Source organism: Microcaecilia unicolor, chromosome 8, assembly GCF_901765095.1.
Source record: "Microcaecilia unicolor chromosome 8, aMicUni1.1, whole genome shotgun sequence".
In the NCBI taxonomy this organism is placed as follows: Eukaryota; Metazoa; Chordata; class Amphibia; order Gymnophiona; family Siphonopidae; genus Microcaecilia; species Microcaecilia unicolor.
The window spans coordinates 172,182,681-172,208,086 of record NC_044038.1 but is presented as its reverse complement, the minus strand read 5'-3'; the positions used below and the strand labels follow the sequence as shown (position 1 = coordinate 172,208,086).

General features: G+C 40.5%; 1 protein-coding gene across 1 annotated transcript in view; it reads left to right on the top strand.

Moving 5' to 3' along the window:
- Positions 1 to 25,406, top strand: part of LOC115476372 (rap guanine nucleotide exchange factor 6-like) — a 274,393-nt gene that overhangs the window by 87,776 nt on the left and 161,211 nt on the right. Inside the window, 1 exon segment of the mRNA XM_030212715.1 lies at positions 18,587 to 18,656. Within this exon segment, the coding sequence (XP_030068575.1) occupies positions 18,587 to 18,656 (70 nt within the window).

The window sequence follows — 25,406 nt, the reverse complement described above, 5'->3', positions numbered from 1 at the left end:
TACTTTGGTTGCAAAATTATGCATTTTACTGCAGTGGATTAAGGACAATCCGCCAGCTATCATGCAGTGGAGGAACCAGATGCATGAACATTTGACTATGAAAAGATTTTTTGTGGACACTAAAGAAATGATTTCTTAAGATATGGATCCCTTATCTTGATACTCTTCAGTTGTGAATTCTGTTTTATTCCTGTTTTTCTATCCCGCCTAAATCAACCTAGAATCAAAGCGGGTTACATCCAGATAAAACAACAACTAATATGGTATCAAGCATGTACTACAAATTTTTATTTATTTATTCATTTTAAACATATGGTTTACAAAGATAAATATCTTTGAGGAAATATTACAGGGCATATGATACACTTAGTTTCAAAAAATCATTTTCAAATGCATACATCAGCTGACTCAAAGCTCTGGATTAGTCCACTTAAAGAATAACCCAAGAGGAGTTGGAAATTAACAAAATTAGCAAAACAAAAATTTTAGGCTTCTTATTTATACAATCCCTTCAAACTATGAGAAATGCCCAGATTGCCTCCTGGCCTTTATAAAATCAGAAAGTTGATCAACCTCATAGAAAATAAATTTCTTGTCCCCGTATATTACAACACATTTGCACGGGGAGTGCAATTGAAACTTGGCCTGCAATAATATCAGATCTTGTCTTAATTCAAGAAACTTCTTTCTTCACATTTGTGTCCACTTGGATATATCAGGAAAAATAAGAATTCTCCCTCCTAGAAAATCCATCTTAGATCTCTGGAAATAAAGTTTCAATATTGCTTCCTTATCTTGGATGAAGACAAACTTCACAATTAATGTAGATCTCTTTTTTTTTCTTCTTCAGTGGATTGTTCTAGAAAAGTAGTTAGGTCCAAGTCCTGTGCTTGACCTCCAGGCTGAACCTGAGATTCTTGATCTTGTTCACATGTTTTTTTCTTGTGGTTTAACTGGCAAGTAATATATTTTGTGTACAGGAGGATACATTTGTTCAGAGTTCTTAATGTACTACAAATTTTTCATATATTTACTAAATAAGTAGGCTTTCAGTGCTTTCCTAAACATAATATAATTAGGAAGTGTCCGTATCTGAACTGGAATAGAATTCCAAATCCTGCTAGACTGAAGGTTAAATGAACTTTCATGAATGCATTTATAGCAAACTTGGGCTACAAAAGGACTACCTGATCTTATTAATGGTCCAAAGTGAGAGGCAGGGCGAACAGTAGGAAAAGTAATTAACTGAACAAGGGCTTGAGGGCAGCAACCATTAATTATTTTCAAAACCCAACATGTCACCTTAAATTCAGTGCGAGCATCTATTGGCAGCCAATGCAAATCCCTTAATAGCGGGACACAGGATCACGTTTTTTTACAACCAAAAATCATTCTCGCAGCTGTATTCTGCCAGCGCTGAATCCTGTTTCTAGTCTTGTGAGCAGTACTCACATACAAAACAATACAATGGGCCACCTGGGACAATAATATAGCTTGAACTAACAGTTGAAAATGCTCTGGGTAAAAAAAAAAAAAGATATTACAGATCTTAATTGGTGGAATGTAAAAGATTTTTTACTAAGGCTATTAATTTGAGTTTCCAAAATGACCCCTAAAATCTTAGCTCTGTCCTTTCCTGGTTCTCTTCCTACCTCTCCCTCCGCACCTTTAGTGTTCACTCTGGTGGATCCTCTTCTACTTCTATCCCTCTGCCTGTCGGCGTACCTCAGGGTTCTGTTCTTGGTCCCCTCCTTTTCTATCTACACCTCTTCCCTTGGTTCATTAATCTCATCCCATGGCTTTTCCTACCATCTCTATGCTGATGACTCCCATATCTACCTTTCTACCCCTGATATCTCACCTTGCATCCAAACCAAAGTTTCAGCGTGCTTGTCTGACATTGCTATCTGGATGTCTCAACGCCACCTGAAATTAAATATAACCAAAACCGAGCTTCTCATTTTCCCCCCCAAACCCACCTCCCCGCTCCCCCCGTTTTCTATTTCTGTTGATGGCTCTCTCATTCTCCCTGTCTCCTCAGCTCGAAACCTTGGGGTCATCTTTGACTCTTCTCTCTCCTTCTCTGCTCATATCCAGCAGATTGCCAAGACCTGTCGTTTCTTTCTTTACAACATCCGTAAAATCCGCCCCTTTCTTTCCGAGCACTCTACCAAAACCCTCATCCACACCCTTGTCACCTCTCGTTTAGACTACTGCAATCTGCTTTTTGCTGGCCTCCCACTTAGTCACCTCTCCCCTCTCCAGTCGGTTCAAAACTCTGCTGCCCGTCTCATCTTCCGCCAGGGTCGCTTTATTCATACTACCCCTCTCCTCAAGACCCTTCACTGGCTCCCTATCCGTTTTCGCATCCTGTTCAAACTTTTTCTACTAACCTATAAATGTACTCACTCTGCTGCTCCCCAGTATCTCTCCACACTCGTCCTTCCCTACACCCCTTCCCGTGCACTCCGCTCCATGGATAAATCCTTCTTATCTGTTCCCTTCTCCACTACTGCCAACTCCAGACTTCGCGCCTTCTGTCTCGCTGCACCCTACGCCTGGAATAAACTTCCTGAGCCCCTACGTCTTGCCCCATCCTTGGCCACCTTTATATTTCAACTGTTTTTATTGATGATTCAACATTATAAACATTTTGACATTGCCAGTACATTTATCATTGGGCATTATAAGTAATACAGCATATTAACTTGTATACATCAATAAATTCCATCATCAATAGTTTTATGCATCTTCCCCTGGTCCCTTTGCCTACCCTCTCAAACATGCTCATTAACAGCCAAACGTACATTTAAGGGGGGGGGGGGTGTTTTGTTAAATATACATCACAATCATCTTTTATATTCCCCCCTCCTTCTCCCCTTCCTTCTTCCCCCCCCCCCACCCTCTCCCCCCTGATATTCATTAATAGTTACATTGTGTTTATGAGTTCAGGCATGTGTACCATTATTCTATAATATTATCAAAGCTTATTAAGTACAAGACTCCGGCCTCTCTGTGTTAAGGTATCCAACATAGGCCCCCAAACTTTAAGGAAGCATTTTTTCCCACGACATGAGCCTTTTGCATTTCTTGCTTCCCATGTCATTAAAAGATGCACCTGATTTCGCCATTGCCAGTAATCTGGGGGTTTATCCGAAGTCCAACATTGCAAAATACACTTTTTGGCTACCAAACATAATTTGCAACTTAACAATATTTCATCTGCCGTAAGGCCACGGAATGCTCCTGGGCAATCCAATAGTAATTGCACCGGAGTGCCCACTATAGTACGTGAAATGATTGAATTCATAAATGCCAGTATCTTTTCCCAAAAAAACTGTATTTTTGTGCATTCCCAAAATGCATGATAGAACGAGTTTTCCTCCAGTGTGCATTTCATACAGGTTGGTGTGCCAATCCCTCCTACTTTATAGAACTGGCGTTGTGTGAAATATGCTCTATGTATTATTCTAAATGCACATTCTCTATAATTTGCTCCATTAATCAATTTAGGGATGTTCCGAATGTATGCTGCTATGTCCCAATTAGATAAATCTACTTTTGTATCTGCTTCCCACCTACAGCGAAGTTGTGACCAATCTCTATCTGACCTCAAAGTCCACAATTGTTTGTGGAGCTGCGAAATTGTGGGGGCTTCCTCTGATATTTCATCATAAAACTGTTTAATTTTCTCCCCCAATTGAAACTTAAGCTCTTCTGCATCAAGTGCTTGTATATAGTGTTTTATCTGACCATACCCAAACACATCCTCCCAGTTTGCAGCGTCAGTGGGTATTAGTTGACTTAGAGGTTTAATTTTCCCTTCTAAATCTATTATCGTTTTTAGACATGTGAGCCCTCTCCTTGCCCACCTCCGAAACACCTGATTTTCCAATCCTGGCGTAAACAACGGGTTCCCCCTTATGGTCAACAGTTCTGTCATATTCGGTTGTCCCCCCAGTTTTGCCCCCAAGTATTTCCATGCCTCTTGTAGAGGAGTCAGTATTATACTACCCTTAAATTTCTTTGGCACCGATTTATTATTGAGATGCAGCAAGGTCACCATATTATAGGGACTAAAGTATGTCTTTTCTAATTCTAGCGGGGTGTGTGTGTTTGCAGAAAAAATCCAATCTCTCACTAACCGCAACAGGTTTGCCAGATTATAGTATTGTAGATTAGGCAATCCCAATCCACTCTGCTGCCAGTTCCCCAGCATCAACTGCAACTTCAGTTTAGCCTTTCTCTTTGCCCAACAGAACTGTCCTACCATTCGATAGAATCGTTTGATATCTTTCTGTAATAATCTCAATGGCAGGACTTGTAATACATATAGCCATCTGGGTAATATTACCATTCGTATGAGACAAACTCGACCTATTAGTGGCACCGGTAACATCTTCCAGGTTGCCAGCTGTTGTTCTGTTTGACTGAACAATCTATTGACATTTAGGCTGTATATGTCTCCTGTCTGAGAAGCAAGCAAAATTCCCAGGTACCTAAAGGAACCCTCTACCCATCTCAGTGGGAATTCTGCTCTCCAAAGAGATTTAGTATTAACTGGTATCGCCAGGGCTTCTGACTTATCCAGATTTAATTTGAATCCTGAATGATCTCCAAATTCCTTAACTATTTCTAGAAGATCTGCAAGTGATGTCTTTGGGTTAGTAAGTGCTACCAGCAAATCATCCGCAAATGCTGCAATTTTAAATTTCATCGATCCAATCTCCACTCCCCTAATGGATCTTACTGAAATTATGTCTCGTATCAACGGGTCTAAGTATAATGCAAATTGTAAGCTCTTTGAGCAGGGACTGTCTTTCTTCTATGTTTGTACAGCGCTGCGTATGCCTTGTAGCGCTATAGAAATGCTAAATAGTAGTAGTAGTAGTAGGAGAGTGGACATCCCTGGCGTGTCCCTCTCGTGATCTCAAAATTTGCCGATACCATTCCATTTACCATGATCCGTGCTCTAGGGGTGGTATATAGTGCTTTAATTGCTTGTACAAACCATCCCGAAAACCCATATCTACTTAAAACTGAAAATAAAAAGGGCCATTCCACACGATCAAATGCCTTTTCGGCATCAAAACTGACCAATAAAGCACTTTCTGCAGACCCTTTAAGATGTTCTAAAGATAGTAAAATACTTCGCAAGTTTTTAGTTACAGATCGACCCTGCACAAACCCCGCCTGTGCTTCATGTGTCAAATTTGGTAATACCGCCCCTAGTCTCTTGGCTAATATTTTTGCAAATAATTTGACTTCACAATTCAGTAGTGAAATAGGTCTGTAGGAGGATACATGCTGCGCATCGCGCTTAGGCTTTGGCAGCACTATTATTTGAGCCAAATTAAGATTTTCCGGTAATTTCCCCTTCATCACCCATTCATTAAATACCTCAGTTAATATGGGGGCTATGTTTTCTCCCAACAAATTTATAAAATTCAGATTTTAAGCCATCAGGTCCGGGTGCCTTTCCCAATTTGCTTTGGCCAATTGCCCAAACAATTTCATCACAACTTATGGGTTCGTTCAATTGTTGGAGTTCTGTCTGTCTCAGCAAAGGGGTTTCAATATTTTGCAAGTAAAGATCATTCTGTAACCCCTGATTCTCCCCAGCACTATAGAGCTGTTGGTAGTAAACCTGAAAAATTTTATTGATTTCTTCATCTTTGTTTATTAGTTTTCCGTCTTTGCCTTTAATAGCACCTATGTGTCTTGCTGTTGATTGTGATGCAATCAGTTTAGCCAGGAATTTACCACTTTTGTTCCCATGTTTATAAAGTTGGAAACGATAATAACTTTGGGACTTTATTGCCCTCTCATGCAGCAGTGCATTTATCTCTGTTTGGACTGAGATTATTTCTTTATGTATCTTTGGAGCCGGGTTCTGCCCATATCGAGTATTCAAGCGTAAAAGTTGTTTTTCTAATCTCAATAATTCTCTATCACGTTGTTTTTTGTAATTGCTAACATAGCTGATAATTTCCCCTCGGATGACTGCCTTTGCTGCCTCCCAATACGTGGGCGCCTCTAGTACTGATCCTTCATTGAAGTGTTTGTACTCCTCCCATTTAGCTATTAAATATTCTCTAAATTTCCCGCTTTTATAAAGGTAACTAGGAAATGACCAATTTCCCCCTCTTTGGGAATTATTATCTCCCAATTGCCAAGTCATCCAAACTGTGGCATGATCTGAAATCACACAAGGACCAATTTCTACTTCATGTATATCGGTAAAAATCTTGCGTGACACTAACAGGTAATCAATTCTAGAATGGGTTTGATGAGCCCTTGATTGGTGTGTGTATTCTCTCTCTGTTGGATGCAGCGTGCGCCATACATCTAAAAGGTCTAATGTATTGCACATGTCAGGTAAACCTCTAGTGTTCCTTTCCCCTCGTGCCATTGATGGGTGAGATTTATCAATTTGTGGATTCCATGGCATATTAAAGTCCCCACCCATTATCACCGGTAGGGCCTCCATGTTGGCAATGGTTGTAGTTACTTTTTTATAAAATTTAAGGTCCAATGTATTTTGGGCGTACACACTACCTAAAATTATTTTTTTCCTGGCAATAGTAACCTTACAGAACACAAAGCGACCCATTGTATCTTTATGTTGATTATGAATTTGGGTCACCACTCCTTTCCTGATAAGGATGGCCACACCCCCCTTATTGCCCACCGCTGGTGAAGCAATGCAGTCTCCCACCCACCACTTAACCAACTTTGCGTGTTCTTCATCAGATAAATGGGTTTCCTGCAGTATCGCTATGTCTACCCTTAGTCTTTGCAAATGCTGTAAGATTTTAGATCTTTTAATAGGGGAGTGTATACCACCTATATTCCAAGTGACAATTTTAATCATCTTGTGTAATACAAGTTCACATTATCCTTAATTGACAAACTCATATTTAAATTCATGAGAAGCCATCCCAGCCTATGGCTCCCCATCTCGTCACATATTAGCTGTTCTCTTAGTCTGATGTTAATGCATTTTATGGTACACCGTGTCTTTTCTTCCATTTCTTTGACATATTTAACCCTCCGCATCAATTCTCTCCGCTTCCAATTCCCCGCTAGCCCATCCCCCCTCCCATATCCCTCCCTCTCCCTCCCCGTCTCCCTTTACCATGTGCTTCCTTATATGAAGCCGTCACTTTTTAACGCTAACCCACCTTCTCCCCTTATTACTGTTAGTTCTTAGTTCTTCTAGAACCTTATTATTTCGTTTTTTACATTTTAACATTTCCCAACCGTTAAACTTCTAAGTATACTCCCCTTCTTAAACTCCCCCCTTTATATTGAGCATAACCATCATAACAGTATTAACATAAAGTATTAAATACCAACAAAACCGAATAGCAGTTCTACCACCATCTGTGCCAGAGTCTCTCAATGGTATCTGCCCCTTAAGAGTTCTTCTGCTTCAAATTTGTTGAATATAGTTAATCGCATCCAGAGCTAGATTTCGCCCAGCCTCATAGCTGCCGTTCTTTTCAGGCTCACGCAGGTTCTGTATCCTCAGGAACAGCCTTATCCGAGTGTTCTATCTGTGCAATAAAGTCTTTTGCCTCCCTTTTAGATGTGAATGAACGTAGTTTGCCCCCATGTGTTATTTTCAATGTAGCCGGATATTGCAGGCTAAAACGGATCTTCAAAGCAAATAATTTTGAACACACGGTAGAAAACACTTTTCTCTTAGCTGCAACACCTGCTGAGTAGTCTTGAAAGCAGAGTATTTTTGCTTTTTCATAGGTCAGAGAGTTATTTGATCTTGCTGCCTGCAAAATATATTGCTTGTGCATAAAATTGAGTACTTTGCAGATAATTACTCGTGGCTTAACAGCGTTCATCTGGCGAACTCCCAGCCGATGCGCACGTTCAATTCTTAAAGGACCAAGCTCTGCTGGAAATTCAATACTTTTGGTCAGCCATTGTTCTAGAATCCTCTCCAGCTGCTTTCCCCCGAGCGCTTCAGGTAAGCCAACCAATCGGATGTTATTCCGTCTGGAACGGTTTTCCAGATCCTCAATTTTAGATTCCAAATCGGATATCGTTTTCTGCACAGTTTTTTGAGAGTCCTCTACTCCCGTTAGCCTGTTTTCCACTTCGCTGACTGTAGTTTGGAACGCTATGCATTCCTTAGTCAAATCCTCTATTTTCGTGTTCAACTGTTCCAATTTAGTATCCAATTTTTGGTCAAGTGGAATCAGCCGTCGATCTAATAGATCTTCCATCACCCACGTTAATTCGGAGGTGATCTCAGCCACCCACGCCGAAGACACCGATGGATTTGTTTTGGGGAAGGCCGTTGCCATTTTGTCTTCGGCCGTCCTTCCCCTCTGTCTTTCTTTTTGGGCTGCTTTCGTCGCCATATCTAGTTTTTCTCTCGTTTTGCTCGACCAGATTGTTGCCCTGGGTCCTTTTCTAGCGATTATTGCAAATTAGAAGGGTTTAATTCTCCTTTAAATGCGGGGATTCTCAGGCAGGCTTCGGAGAGAGATTCACCTGCAACGTCTCTTCACCATAGCGTCACGTGACCGGACCTTGGCCACCTTTAAATCTAGACTGAAAGCCCACCTCTTTAACATTGCTTTTGACTCGTAACCACTTGTAACCACTCGCCTCCACCTACCCTCCTCTCTTCCTTCCCGTTCACATTAATTGATTTGATTTGCTTACTTTATTTATTTTTTTGTCTATTAGATTGTAAGCTCTTTGAGCAGGGACTGTCTTTCTTCTAAGTTTGTGCAGCGCTGCGTATGCCTTGTAGCGCTATAGAAATGCTAAATAGTAGTAGTAGTAGTAGTTAGCGGATGTGACAGCCCCTATTATTACTATTCGGGAACACTTTTTGACTTTTTTTTTCTTTATTTGCAGGGCATTTTGCCTCAGGTGAGAATATACGTCAAGGTCCATTTCTCCATTTAGATGTGTGTGTTTGCGCTTTATACATAGAGCAGGTAGGCAGGAACCAGAAGACATGATTTGTCGATTGCCCCCAACAACCCCGCTGAATGTCCTGCCCCCTTTGCCATGGACATTTATTTGCTTACTGTAGTTGGGCTCATAGCAGGACATAAGACCCCCATCTGTTCACATTTCTCTGTTAAGCTCCAACCCCTTCTGGCTTCTGTATGACAGTGTGGGATGTGAGTGAAGTTTCATTGAAGGGGGGGGGGGGGGGGGACAGTTTACAGGAGAAAAGTGAACCGTACCATTGTGTCACACTAGGTCTACATTTTCTAAACTTTCTCCTTCTGCAGTACAATGTACTTCTCTCTAAAGTAATCTGTCTCCTTATTTTGTTTTTTTTTTTTCCATGTTTGAACATGGCTTCTTTATAAAGGCAGGTCACCACTCTATTTAATCACTGGCATGATGGGTTTTTCACTGAAGACTTTCATGGCTTTCTCTAGTGGTTAAAAAAAAATGCAGGTCATTTGTCAACATATGCCTTTTGTGCACAGACTATCTAATAGTTTTGAGAAGGAAATGTGGGAGGGGGATCTGCTTTTTCAGTTTTGCTCACTACTGTGGGATGATGAATTCCATTGCAATGCATTAAAATAAACAAATATGCAGGACCTGATGGCACAGTGGCAGTGCTGCAGGCAAGGGATATTGGGTAGGGAGTCGGTCATTGTGCAGTGGTGACACCTAGTGGCTAGATTTAAGGCCTGTGATTGCAGAATCCCAGTAGGACTCTTGATGTATGGCTAGAAGGCAAGGATGAGGGCTGTCACTACAGTGACTGAGAGGGGCTAAAAAAATAGGGAAAACATCCTTGTGTAGTTGTGAATGAAGGCTCATAGCCTTCCGACTGTGCTGGAAACCAAAAGGAACAGGAAGAAACTGCAGGTTATTAAACAAAAATACAAAGTCAAAATAAATAACATGCAGTTTGCTAAAAAAGAACATTGGTAAACTGACCGATCAAATGCAGCTTCTCTGTAGTGGTGCTGTGGTGACTGGCTTTCAAAGGAAACATTAAAGTAGCATTTCTAGGGGGGGAAAATCGTGTGAGGTTTCAGGGGTGGCAGGTCTTCGAGGGCCACAATCCAGTTTGGGTTTTCAAGATTTCCACAATGAATGTGAATGAGATGGATTTGCATGTACTTACTTCCATTGTATGCAAATGGATCTCATGCATATTCATTATGGAAATCTTGAAAACCCAACTGGGTTGTGGCCCAGAATTGGCAAACGCCGATACGGTACTATGCAAGCCACATTGAGCCTGCAAATTGGTGGGAAAATGTGAGATACAAATGTAACGAATAAAAATAAGAATGCAAGTGCAAGAAATGAAATACAGCCACATAAAGCAGAAAGGAAACTTAGGAGTAAGACCAAAAGGGAATGTGGATGGAGCCAATAGGCAGGTTGATATTCTGAGGAATCTCATCTGATACAGCTGCTTTAATTGCGTTCTATTTCATGGAAAACTGAAGTTAGAATTTCAGCGTAGCCTTATGAAAGACTGTAAAAACCTGGTATAGAAAGCTATAGCAGAGAAAAGGTTCCTGGCAGCCAGGGGGCAGAACGGGTTAAGATGCCATGGAAACAAAAGAAAAGGAAAACAGAGAAATGGGCATATATTTGGTGAATGCAGTTTATAAAGAATATCTCAGTAGTCCCCTCTCTTCTTAATCATTATGATACGAGGATGTTGGCCATGGCATGGGAAATATTTTTAGTGAGTTGGGTGAGACTAAGGGCTCATTTTCAAAGCACTTAGACTTACAAACTTCCATAGGTTACTATGGAAGTTTGTAAGTCTAAGTGCTTTGAAAATACACCTCTAAGAGTACCAACTTCACCAGCTCTGGTAAGAGGGGTATGAACCAGAGAATTATTTTACTGTGAGTAGGCTGTGGATTTCCAAATACAGTAAAATTGTTTTTATATAAGTACATAAGTATTGCCATACTGGGACAGACCGAAGGCCCATCAAGCCCAGCATCCTGTTTCCAACAGTGGCCAATCTAGGTCACAAATACCTTGCAAGATCCTGAAAAAGTACAATACATTTTATTCTGCTTATCCCAGAAATAAGCAGTGGATTTTCCCCAAGTCCATTTGAATAATGGTCTATGGACTTTTCCTTTAGGAAGCTGTCCAAACCTTTTTTAAAACCCCGCTAAGCTAATTGCCTTTACCACATTCTCTGGCAACAAATTCCAGAGTTTAATTACACGTTGAGTGAAGAAAAATTTTCTCCAATTCGTTTTAAATTTACTACTTTGTAGCTTCATTTCATGCCCCCTAGTCTTAGTATTTTTGGAAAGAGTAAACAAACGATTCACGTCTACCCGTTCCACTCCACTGGTCGTGTTTCAAGGAGAGAGTTTCAGGAAGAGCGCTCTTGGCTCGCTGTCATTGAAGAGTTGCTGTAGGAGCATAGTTGGGAACCTGGGGAGCTGGATTTGAACCCCTCACCTTTGCTAGACTCACTGTGCTAGCATAAGCAAGCTGCTGCCTTACCGTCCTGGCAATCTGTAATCCTTTCTCATTGATCCTTCTCCTCTTCCTCACTTGGTAAGTATGACACAACAGGATGGGGAGAACTTGAGTTCTTTACATCCTGTTCTTGACCCTCTCAAGATGTAGCCCAGAGTTGTCCTAGGTTTGGTGTACAAGAAAGCTACTACAGTGCTGCCTACCCGAAAGTGCAGGTTGATCAGGAGTAGAGACTGACTGAATTTTGGATCTGGCACAAAAACCAGCCCAAAATCTGAGTTTGGGTTTTGGGCAAAAATGACAGTGCATTTTGGCTGACACGGAAACTCTTGACGATTCCCCCCCTGAAAAAAAATCCCGCTCGACCTTAAGAACTATGCTAAGATGAAGAGTGTTCAAGCTGAGCATCATTCAAAACAAAACAAAAAAAGTCACACATTTCTTTCTTTGGTGCACATGATTTTTTATTTTTTTAATGTAGTAAATTTTTTTTTTTGTTAGCAGATTAATTTCCCAACGCAGTTCATCTTTAAGAGGCAATGGAAGTTCTTGCTTTCTTTTAAATTTGATTCTTCTGGGTATTCATTAATAAGCAGCTTTACGGCAGCATGGCCCTGTGAAAGGAATATACCGTACTTTCCTTGAATGTTTAGCCATTTACTGATTATTCCTGTAGGAGGGGATTGCACTGCAGTGGTGCTTTAATTATGTTGAAGCATCTGGGGAATTCTCGGGTTTTTTATTCTGTAGATTTACCTTCAGCTGTTGGCTAAGCACACCTTACAGCAGGTCTGGGCTGGTTTGGCATAAATTCAGTTTCCATTCAAATGAGGGGGGCAGAATGCCAAGATTTCAGGCAACTTTGATCCATTCGTGATTTCACTTAGACTCCAAATTTGTGCTTTTTTTTTTTTTTTTAAATCTGGTGTACATACAAATATTGGCAGATTCACACTTTTTTTTTTTTTGGAGCATTTAAGGTTTAAATCTCACAAGAACTTTTAGATACATCAGACCTCTAGGTTATTACATGATTTCTGTACCAAAGTACATTTTGGTATATTTTTTAAAAAATATAACAGTTTTAAACTATATTAAAGCTGGTGCTTATTGTACAAGAAAATATTTACACAAGTGAAAGTTGGTAAAAACAGGCTCTGTCTGTAGTTCATAAGCAATAAATTAGGTTTAATTAGCCATGGAATTGGCACTACATGACAATAATAGCAGAGAGTTTTGCTTTTTAACAGCTGTTGTTGTCTGTTAATTGGACAGTAAAACCCACGTACATGTTTTGTGCATATAAAACCCAAATGTAAAGTATTTGGCGGAATGAGAAATTCAGATGACAAAATGTGTACTTTAACAGTGGATGTGTGAACTCTGTGCAGGGACTACAGGATACTGTTTCATGCTGTGCTTTTAACTATTGCAGTTTCTAGTGTATAAATCAGAGATATTATGAAGGGACCCTAAAATCTACTGATGGATTCTAATACATAAACTAGACCATAGGTGACATTGTAATATGCAGAGCTCTGAGACCAATAAGCCCATCAATTAAGGCAGCTGCAAAGTAATATTGCTGTAGGTTTGTTTACTGCCTTCTGTAAAAAATGATCTCAATAATACAACGTTCTTGACATCAGCAGCAGATGAATCCAGAGACTTGTGAGTTATGACCATTTACCAGCAGGTGGAGATATAGAGGCATATTTTCAAAGCACTTTGGGAGGCTAAGTTCCATAGGTTTCTATGGAACTTTGGGAGGCTAAGTGCTTTGAAAATGAGCCCGATAGAGTACCAAACTCCCACATTGGATGTTATGCTCCTTGGTCAGTCAGTATTCTCTGTCTCCAGCAGGCGGCGGGTGGTCTCTCACAAGCTCCTGGTTTCTCCTGCTTTTGTGGCTCTTTTTCCAGGTTCCATGGTTCAGTTGAGCTTGGAGTGTCTAGGCCAGTAGAAGTGCCTGACGTGGGTTACACCTGGTGATGCAGGCCCCCTTTCCTGCTACTTCCTTCCTCTTCTTCCTCCTTACAGAACTTTGAAAAAAATAATGCTGGAAGAGAGCAGGTGTCTTATGTGGCATTCTGGAGGAGATGGGGTATCTGTGCGCTCCTGCAGCTCTCTGGTTTCAGCCACCTGGTTGGACTCAGGCGGCTTGTGGGTACCGGTAAGGCAAGCAAAATTGTGAGCATGAACTTTTCATTCTTCCCTTCTGTCGAGTTTGTGCTGTTCGGGTTAGTGCACTGGTGGCGGTACACTATTTCTTTTTGAGCAGCCTGAGTGGGGGTTTGCCTGTGTTTTCGGACAGTACTTTTGGGCAGCGCGCTGGCGATTTTGGTGTGCCTTTTTTTTTTTTTTTACAGTACTTCTCTTCAGTCGGCAGCAGCCATTTTGGTCATAGGCTGCAATAATGGATTGCTCTCTCTCTTGTTGTGTCTTTGTAGCTTTCGGACCATTGTGCATACTGTGCCAGGTTTCTTGATAGGTAGATGTTTTTTGTCTGCTTTTGTGGTTTCAGGTCGCGGCTCCTTCTCGCACGGCAAATTCTCACACAGAAGAAGCTTGGTCCTTGCTGCTCCCAGGTCACCCTTGGCTTCCCTTGCAGCCTTCTCCAGGCTACTCCTGTTGGCTGCGTATTCAGTCTGCTGCTCAATTCTCTTTCAGAGGCATTGGTTTGCTGGCCTGGTGCTTCAGATATTGTCGTAATTTAACCTGTCCATACTCCAGCAGCTCTTTCAGTTGAAAATCTGTTTGGACCTTGGCGAGTCATTTATATCTATTGAGCTAAGGTGTTTGAAGCAAGTTCAGACGTCTACCTCATTCTTTAACTCACCATTTGCGCGTTAAAATGATAGAATACTAGCACTTTAAGTACCTGGGTGCAGCATACGGTGCTATTCTATAATTTATTTGCACAATTTTCTTACTGCGTAAATGCAAAGGTGGGGGCTACATGCGGGAAGATCATTGGTGGAGCACTCGCTCACGCCCGTAATTTACAGAACTCTGTAAGTTACAAGCTAAAGTTCTTCTTTTAGGGGGCACATTTAGGCCTGCTGTTGACGTGCCTTAGATGTTTAGATGCCGATTTACGCTAGTCTTCTAGATGATGTTGAAGAATTAGTGCTCAGTTTGTTGCTACTGGGCACCTAATCTCTTCTCCCTTGCTTTTGGCGCCTAACCACCTTCTCCATTCATGATACCTACACTGACTACATAGTTCGTAACCTTTAGATTGTAAGCTCTCCTGAGCAGGGACTGTCCTTCCCCATGTTTAAACTTGTACAGCGCTGCGTAACCCTGGCAGCGCTATAGAAATGCTAAGTAGTAGTAAGTAGTAGTACTAATTATATTTATTTATGACATTTATATCCCGCATTATCCCAAGGAGTCTTGAGTTCAGTGTGGCTTACAGTAATTAGTCGATGAAACATTAGAAAGTGATCAAGAAGTATAAGAGAAATATTGAATACAGAGTACAATTATAGACTTGTTCGCTGTGTGTACAGTACATAGCGAATTAGTAATTCCAACTGTTTGTCCTATTAGACCTAGAGACCTTACATTAGCTTATGAAGTGACCCACTATTTGAAAGAATTTGCTGAGATATTTTTTTTCTTCCCAATCATACGTGATATCTAAGGAAGACTTTACTGTTTTAACATTTTATTTTGTCGAAATAATTTTATTTATTAGTCCAGATAAATGTTCTGGTTTTCTAGTTCATTGTTATCCACTTTGAATTTTTCATGATATTAGCGGAATATAAGCTTGTATGGCATGGTAGACCTGGAATGGATGGGTCTGGTTGATGTTAACAGCCATCTTTCATCACTAGGCTCTGGATTTAGTGCACAGCATTACAAGGTCTTGCCTCTAGATACCAAAATGTTAAAATTGCTAACCCAACAAAATGTCATACCAGCTCCATAAGATCATATGCTAATACAGCACATCAGCCAGAGATAAGCAAATTCCTGTTGTAACCAAATGTAACTCGCCTCGAGCTACACCTGAAATAGGCATGAGCCAATTGCAAAACAAAATTGGTGCTGGATTTTCTCCATTATTTTATCAATAGAAATCAAACAAAATAAAACATGGAAAAGAAAATAAGATGATCCCTTTTTTATTGGACATAACTTAATACATTTCTTGATTAGCTTTCGAAGGTCGCCCTTCTTCCTCAGATCGGAAATAAGCAAATGTGCTAGCTGACAGTGTATATAAGTGAAAACATTCAAGCATTACTATGACAGTCTGACAGGGTGGGAGGATGGGGGTGGGTAGGAGGTATGCATGGGGATATCAAAGCATATCATTGATATTCTAACAGGATGGGTGTGGATAGGTGAGGGGAGGGTGATCAACAGATAAATACAGCTTTATGGTTTATAATGGGCTAGGAACCCCAGATCCTAGTTAAGTCCTTTCTGTTGGGTGTTAAAATATTCAATCATTCTGACTTCAAAGGTCTTACGTTCTTGTATGGTTTTAAAGTTACCTTTCAGGATTCTCACTGTGAAGTCACTGGTACAGTGTCCTGGTCCTGTAAAATGTTGACCAACAGGCGTGGGAACCCTACTGGCACCAGTATTGTTCATGTGATGTCTATGTAAATTGAATCTTGTCTTAAGCATCTGGCCTGTTTCTCCAATATAGCATCCTTCATTACATATTTTTACACTGAATGATATATACCACATTGGAAGATGAGCAAGTGAAAGATCCCTTTATGTTGAATATCTTTCCTTTGTGGATGACTTTGGGGTCCTGTGAAATATTTTGGCATAGTTTGCAACTGGATAAATTACAGGGAAGTGTGCCCTTCTGTTCCTTTTCAGTCTGTGATGGAAGTTTACTTCTGATTAGCTTGTGGTTTAAGTTGGGTGGCTGTCGGAAGGCCAGTACTGCTAATCAAGAAATGTATTAAGTTATGTCCAATAAAAAAGGTATCATCTTATTTTCTTTTCCATGTTTTATTTTGTTTGATTTCTATTGATAACCTTAAGAGTGGACTAACACGGCTACCACACTCCTCCATTATTTTGAATTCACTGCTGTTTGCTTGATTTCATTATGGGGAAAAGAAGGCTAAGGCTCAGGTTTTCCCTACCTAGTCTTCACAGCCTTCACATGCCAGTCAAGTGGATTTCATGTTCATTGTTCAGTTGCCTCCTGACTTGGGTATTTGGTGGTTTCTGTTATAGTCAGAGGCAGGAAAAGGTGAGCTACCCCGACTCCAGAATTCTGAGAATATGCTGAGTCCTGAGCAACATGAACCTCCTCAGAGGCCAGTGGGCAGAAGGCAGGATAAGGTGGTATAAACGGTTCACGTGGTAATTCCCACAATGAACAGCATGCATTAGAACATTGAAATAACGTAGATATGATGGTAACACAGATCATACAAAGATCATACAGATCATCTTCAGAAGTAGCCAAGGGAGCAAGTTCAGTAGAGATATATAGACAAGATAAGTAGTACAAAGTCATTGAGATAAATGGTTGATCATACCTAAAGCATATTATATTTACACTTGAATAAGATATGAGGAACTGGTCTAAGTTATAGTGTGTGGAGTGGATAGTCAGTCGCCACCTGTGTGTGTATATGTGTATATATTTTTTTATTTTTGTTACATTTGTACCCCGCGCTTTCCCACTCATGGCAGGCTCAATGCGGCAGGCAATGGAGGGTTAAGTGACTTGCCCAGAGTCACAAGGAGCTGCCTGTGCCGGGAATCAAACTCAGTTCCTCAGTTCACCAGGACCAAAGTCCACCACCCTAACCACTAGGCCACTCCTCCACCTGTATGCTTTAAGACTTTTTGGTTTAAATCTGAGGGCATAGGTTTTGAAATGGCAGAGTTGCAGAGGTGTGATGTACTTTTTCCAAATGAAGTGCAGAGGTAAATTCTGTCCAGTCAGAACCAAGTAATCTGCATACAGAATGTTCCATCATCAGAGATTTGAATGTCAGGCTCTTGAAGCAGTTTCATACCAGAGCTTCAACTGCTGATTTAACAGTCCATTTCTTCTGCCACATGATCTGCCTTCTGCATATTTGCTGATTTGAATGTCTTACCACTATTACCAAAACTACTAAGTATGTTGGAATTGTAAGTAAAAAAACTGCAAAGCACAAGTTACTTTTATAGCTCAGTTGTCCAAACACACAACTCATTTTACTTAAAGATCTGGATTTAGAAACTAAATGTTTTATAATTCTTTTGGCAGCTTAATTGAGACACCACTTGACTGGCCTTGTGAACGAGATCAAAGATTCATTGGTTTCCCAAGTCAGTTAAAGCTTTTTAAAATAAACACCTGTACACTGGCTAGTGCTTAAAAATTAGTGCAAAATGAAAAATTTCCCAGTCTCAAATAAATTGGAGGGGGAGGAGTGGCCTAGTGGTTAGAGTACCAGTCTTGCAGTCCAGAGGTGGCCGGTTCAAATCCCACTGCTGCTCCTTGTGATCTTGGGCAAGTCACTTAACCCTCCATTGCCTCAGGTGCAAACCTAGATTTGAGGACAGGGAAATTCCCAGTGTACCTGAATGTAACTCACCTTGAGCTATAAAAGGTGTGAGCAAAATACAAATAAATAAATAAATAAATGTGGAGATATGATCACATTAGTAAAGGAATAAAAATTCAGATATTTGGGAAACCAAGTAGAAGAACAGAAATTCAGAATTACTTCCCAGGGCACATGGTAGCCGGGCAGTAATGCTGATGAAAGGGCCCCAAAATGTTTTATTGATATCATAAAAGTATTCCTTTGTTATTAGTTGCCTTTCTGATACCATAAATTGCTATTTCAGTTGCAACAATACTGTATTTTATGTATGTACTTAACCAGATAATGCACATATACAAATATAATAATTGTTATATGCTTGGTCCTTTAACTATCTCTCACGCTGTGTTTTTTCCATTGGGTTGGCTGCTGGGGTTTTGCTTCTGTTTTTTCTTGGAGGGGACCTCTAGGACAGATTTGGAAACCAGCATATTAGAGATGAATTTTCCTCCCTGATCTGCCCCATTACAAGATCAGTGCTTCAGAGTTTTCAGAAGACTAAAATATTTTCTTTTTTTTTCCAGTTTTGGCAAGCAGTCTGGCGGGAAGAGAGGCTGTGAGTGTATTGTTCTAGAACCTTCTGAAATGATTGTGGTAAGTATGCATCTTATACAGTATAAATTCTTGCAGTTGATGCTTTTATTTTTCATTAGACGATAACACTTTTTTTTTCCTGTGAATTCTTGCTGATAGCTCTTAAAAGCTTGTTGAAGACATAAAACAACTTGGTTGTTGACCCTTAGCCCACAGTGGGCTAACACAACACTCACAATTATGTATTTGTTTATAACAAGACCAAGCCTTTTTTTGAGTGGGTAGTTGGGGGTACTGAGTACCAGCACCTTTTCTATTGTCTGCTAAAATTGATCCATGGTCCCCAAGTTTTAATGAAAGAGCTCAGGCCCTACACACCAATTCTGCCTTGTCATAGATTCTGTGATGGTTGCAGGGGGCCTGGCTATTGTGAGGTGGGTCCCTCAGTGATCACCCTACCCCTGAAGAGTGGCCTAGCATTTGAGTACCGGCACCTTTTTTGCTAGACAAAATGCACTGAAAAAAACCCATAAGCTTTCATATTCCATATCAGCAGAAGCCTATGGGACTGACAAGTTGATTCTCTAACAAAAACCTTTTGGACCATTCATAAATCCAAAGGCTTGGCAAATTCATTTTCTCTGGTATTATGCAAATGTGATTGTGTGATCCAGTGGTGTAGCCACAAGCTTATTCAGGAGGTAGTGTTCTATTGTGGATTAAAAACTGGTTAAAAGATAGAAAACAGAGAGTAGGGTTAAATGGTCAGTATTCTCAATGGAGAAGGGTAGTTAGTGGGGTTCCCCAGGGGTCTGTGCTAGGACCGCTGCTTTTTAACATATTTATAAATGACCTAGAGATGGGAGTAACTAGTGAGGTAATTAAATTTGCTGATGACACAAAGTTATTCAAAGTCATTAAATCGCAGGAGGACCTTACGAGACTGGGAGATTGGGCATCTAAATGGCAGATGACGTTTAATGTGAGTAAGTGCAAAGTGATGCATGTGGGAAAGAGGAACCTGAATTATAGCTACATCATGCAAGGTTCCACATTAGGAATCACAGACCAAGAAAGGGATGGTTATTATTTATTTATTTATTTATTTATTTATTTATTGCATTTGTATTCCACATTTTCCCACCTCTTTGCAGGCTCAATGTGGCTTACAGAGTCCTGTGATGGTATCACCATTCCAGGATGTCAGATACAATTGGTAATGTGGAACGATTGGAATGGGAAGAAAGGAAATATCTTGGCAGATAGATATAGATAAAGAAAGAAGATTTCAGTGCTGGGTGGATTGGTGTAGTGGTATAGTTAAACTATTGGTTCTCTTTGTAGGCTTTGTTAAAGAGATGGGTCTTCAGAGATTTACGTGTCTAGGTGTCGTCGTTGATGATGCATTGAAACCTTCTGCTCAGTGTGCTGCTGCAGCTAAGAAAGCAAATAGAATGTTAGGTATTATTAGGAAAGGAATGGAAAACAAAAATGAGGATGTTATAATGGCTTTGTATCGCTCCATGGTGTGACCGCACCTCGAATATTGTGTTCAGTTCTGGTCGCCACGTCTCAAAAGAGATATAGTGGAATTAGAAAAGATGTAGAGAAGGGCGACAGAAATGATAAAGGGGATGGGATGACTTACTTCCCTATGAGGAAAGGCTAAAGCAGCTAGGGCTCTTCAGCTTGGAGAAAAGGCGGCTGAGGGGAGATATGATAGAGGTCTATAAAATAATGAGTGGAGTTGAACGGGTAGATGTGAAGCGTCTGTTCACGCTTTCCAAAAATACTAGGACTAGGGGGCATGCGATGAAGCTACAATGTAGTAAATTTAAAATGAATCAGAGAAAATTTTTCTTCACTCAACGTGACTCTGGAATTCATTGCCAGAGAATGTGGAGTTTAAAAAAGGTTTGGACGGCTTCCTAAAGGAAAAGTCCGTAGACCATTATTAAATGGACTTGGGGAAAATCCACTATTTCTTGGATAAGCAGTATAAAATGTTTTGTAGTTTTTTGGGCTCTTGCCAGGTATTTGTGACCTGGATTGGCCACTGTTGGAAACAGGATGCTGGGCTTGATGGACCTTTGGTCTTTCCCAGTATGGCAATACTTATGTACTTATGTAAGTGGCGCAACTCTGATGTGACTGGCAGGGCTGGTCGAGTCTCGTCATCTGAAGACTCCCTGTAATTCTCACTTCCATCCCCCCATGCAGGTGTTCTAGCATCTTAAACTCAAAAGCCCTCCCCCCACCACCACCACAACCCCACTTCGTACCTTTTCAACATTTCAATGCTTCGTGAGCAGCGACTTATACCTGTTCGTGCCAGCCCAGACTTTCCCTCTGACGCAAGTTCCTGTTTCTGCAATGCTGGAATCGAGTCAGAGGGAAGGCTCTGGACCAGTGCAAGCAGTAGCTGTGAGTTGCGGTTTGCTGCCAGTGAAGCACTGGAGGGTTGAAAAGATACGGGGGCAGGGTGGAATTGAGAAAAGATTGGTCACCTTGGGGGTGGGGGGGGAGGGAGGAGAAGTGGAGAGAGAGATAACTGGGCAGGGTTCTCGTGCCCACCCAGAATTGGAGCTTGGCTACACCTCTGCAATACGCTTGTAAATTCTGATTATAAACGTCCAATAAAATGATAGTTGCAGTTATTTTAACTTACTTTTGGGAGGTCTAGGAAATCACCTGCACAGTCATGCAGACTTCTTTGTACTTTTTTTTTTTCACAAGCACAAACCTGTACTCTACAAAGTTTCATCAATGTTCCATCTTTGGCAGTGATCTATGTTGTTTGGTCTTTGCCCACATCCTTCCTGTTTTGAAAGGGAGCTGGAAAATCAAGACACAGTCTATTCATTCTTATTCTTACACATATGTGACTGCCATCTTTTGCCCAATTGTTAAGGCTGTTGCCACATGAATGCAGGAAATTTTGGCAGTAAGTTCTGTACGTGGCATTTGAACAATAAGTCAAGAAAAGTCGGAAGGAAAGGAGTGGGAAGGGGAATTTTGGATTTAGCTCACACTTTGCTTAGTAGTTCAAGGTAAGTTATGTTAATAGCAGAATTATTATTATTGCTGTCCCTGGAGAGCTTACAATCTAAGGGGTGCTTTTACTAAGCTGCAGGAAAAAGGGCCCAGCGGTAGCGGCCGGTAAAATGCCCCTCAAAAAAAAAAATGGCCTCGCAGTAGAGAATGACACTTAGACAAAGTTTGTCTCCACCCTGTCCCCTTGGGTTCTGTCTCTGTCCCTGCGGGCTCTGTCTCTGTCCCCTCCCCTTCCCCACGGGCTCTATCCTCATCTGCAGAAGCCTCAAACACTTATGATTTTATATTTAAATCTTGTTATTAAAATATAAAAGGGAACAATATGCTGTGCAACTGTTGTTTATAAATCACAAATAGAAAATAATAACAACGAGCAACTATAATAAACTCCAACCACAACCACCCTCTACCCTTCCAATCCCAACAATAGCTGACTTCTACTACCCAAGGAATCCTAATCCACTGTGTTAAAATGTCCAGGGGTAGAAAATACAACCCGTTCTGTATGCCTTAGAGGGGAGAAATATGCCCTATGAAGCATTGTTTTAATCTGTGGATGAATAAGTCGTCAACATTCTCAGGATTCAGTCTAGCTCTCCTGTCTTCCACAGTCCTTCCTGCAATAGAAGCTGTCTTCTTAGAAGATGTGCTGGTAGCAGGGTGTACAGGATCCCCCATGCAAATTTTGCTAGTTGTGGCCAGCATGTTTGCTTGTTTTTCCAAAAAAATCAAATTATCGTTGTCTGCATCACTCAGACATAAAAACAGTCCAATTCATTAACAGGCTTCAAAGTAGAAAATGACATGGGGGACAAAGTTTGTCCCCATCCTCATATCATTTTCTACCACGCATCGGGGAGCACTTACCACCACCCATTGAGTTGGCAGTAAGGGCTCCCAGGATAACTGGGCAGCGCACAGTGATGCCTGGTTACCGCTGGGTTAGCTTTGCGTTAGGGAAAACAATTTCCCATAGCACTGGAAATGGTGTGCACTCCAGCTTGAATTACCACCAGCGGCTGTGTTGGACCGGCAGTAGTTCCACGTTGGGCTTACCGCTGCTTTGTAAAAGACCCCCTAAGTTTGTACCTGAGGTGATGGAGGATAAAGTATCTTAACCCAAGATTGCAAGGAGCAGCAGTGGGATTTGAACCTGGCTTCTCTGGTTCTCAGCTCACTGCTCTAATCATAAAGCAGCTACTGCATTCTTTTAAGACTATAATTGGCTAATTGTCTTACTCTAGTACATATCCAACAAAACAGAAGAAACTAATCCTCGCAAAAAATCAAACAATTGAACAACAACAGCGAAGATGACACAAAAAAAAGAATGAAAAAACAAGACAACACTTCAAATACAAAAATTTTTAAAAAGTTGAATTTTATTGAAAGGTGATATAACTCGACACAGCTGTGTTTTGGCCCAACTGGCCTGCGTCAGGAGTCTTTACACCATATATGTATTTTCTTGTCTTTTTGAACCTTAATGTACAGAATGTTCTGGAAAACAGAACTTAATTATTTGAGCAACGGAGTCTTAATATAGACTCTGTAGGTACCGACTTCGAACGGTCTCCGTATAAAACTACTAATCTCAAAAGATACGGAGTTATCTGTAGCTGCGTCTCTCACAGATAGCTCCGTATCTTTTGAGATTAGTGGTTTTATATTGAGACCGGTTTTATATGGAGACCGTTTGAAGTCTGTACCTACAGAGTCTGTATTAAGACTCCGTTGCTCAAATCAAGTTCTGTTTTCCAGAACATTCTGTACATTAAGGTTCAAAAAGACAAGAAAATACATATATGGTGTAAAGACTCCTGACGCAGGCCAGTTGGGCCAAAACACAGCTGTGTTAAGTTATATCATCTTTCAATAAAATTCAACGTTTAAAAAAAAATTTTTGTATTTGAAGTGTCGTCTTGTTTTTTTCATTTTTTTTTGTGTCATCTTCGCTGCTGTTGTTCAATTACTCTAGTACATGTCAAACTGATTCTGGTGAAAACAGGTGTCTCTTACTGAACTGTGATACATTCAGAAGAAGTTGTATCTGAACAGCTCAGTATAGAGAAGAATGTAGTGTGGGTTACAGTGGATCTGAATCAGTAAATGCACATGTTTTCCGATTAGGAAAGTACACGGTTTCTTTGTTTTATTAGTGGTAATTTTCTTAACAAAAAAAAACTGGGTTGGGGTCAGCGGGACTTTCCACCTTCCACTCCAGCTGCAAATGGGAAAAGGAAACAAGTTCAAAAAAACAGTTCCGGGTCAGTGACACGGCAGGAAATCACCACTGCCCTTTATTATATTTGAATTAAGATAGCAGTGCTTTTAACTACAAAACTCCAATTTGCCACTCCTAAAACAACTGTTTGGCTTTACAAACAAAAGAAAATTAAAACTTTTTTTTCTTTTGTTTTATTTGCAGTCAGTCCTGCCCTTTGGAGTTTAAACCCATGTCACAATAATAATAATTACAGCCTTTTCAGCTTTGTCAAAGTCTTTCCCCAAATCTTTAAATTTTCACTCTAATTTGGTTTTGTGGAATAATAAGCATTTAATGATTAATAGAAAGACAATAAATTGGCCTATTTGGCAAAATTACAATATCTAATTTTTGAGTCAATTGTTATCTGATGGTATTCTTAAACATTTGCTCAGTTACAAGCTGAGTTTAATATTCCTAATTCTCAATTATTACAGTGGTATCAGCTGCGCAGTGTAATTAAATCCAAAAAATGGAATCTAAACTATGCAATGCATGACATGACTCTTACTGGTTTTATTGACAATCATTGCAGACTGCAGCATACAGCCTCATTATTTTATAAAGCAATGAAATCCAACATTACTGCTTCTTGTTCTACATAACATGTATAGGAATTAGATCTCAATGATTCATTGTCAGATACTCAATGGTCTCGTATATGGTCGACTGGCCCAAGGGCCTCTTTGTCGGCTGCGTTAATACAATCTCTTTTCTTTATGTACCACAGGGCCCTTTGGACGCCTAGAAAGAGTAAACTGTCTGGGTTCTCTAATTGTGATCTATGTTGGTCTTGCAAAAAAAACCACTGGAACTCTTGTACATCTTTTATTAGAATGTCCTAATCTAGTCTTATTCTCGTCAGATGTCTGGGGTAACTTAAAAAATATTTTTGGGTTTCAAGAATCTTTTTTACCAAAATATATAATCTGGAAGTCCATTTGCATTCCATTTTTTCTTTCAGAAGATAAATTATTGTTTGATTTCTTAGTATCTGTCGCATTGAAATTAATAATATCGCATTGGAAAGATAACAAAACAAACAAAAAAACCCAATAATAATAATACCCCCCCTCCCATCCCCTTGCTTTCCCTCTATCTTCTCCATTCCTTTGGCCCATCCGTCTTTCTTGTCACTGTGGTGTCCACCCGGGGCGGGAGTGATCCCCACTGACTCCTGCCCAAAATGGTACTGGTTCAGGAAACAGTGGGGGGATGACTTTATGGATCAGGTAAGATGGAAAGGGTGGGAGGGATGGTTGGCAAGCCTTGGAGTCTTTTTTGTTTTTGAAAGTATGTGGCTGAGTTTCATCGGTGGTGGTGGGGGCGGGGGGGGAGGTCTGCTACCAGCGTTTAGTATGCACAGTCTGAAAAAAGAGCACAAGAAAAAAAAATGAAAACATATAGTAAGAAAAAAAGAACTTTGCCTGCAACAGTACACAAGCAAATTCCTCAGTCTTCAGCTCAGTCTTTCTCCTCTGACCACCAAT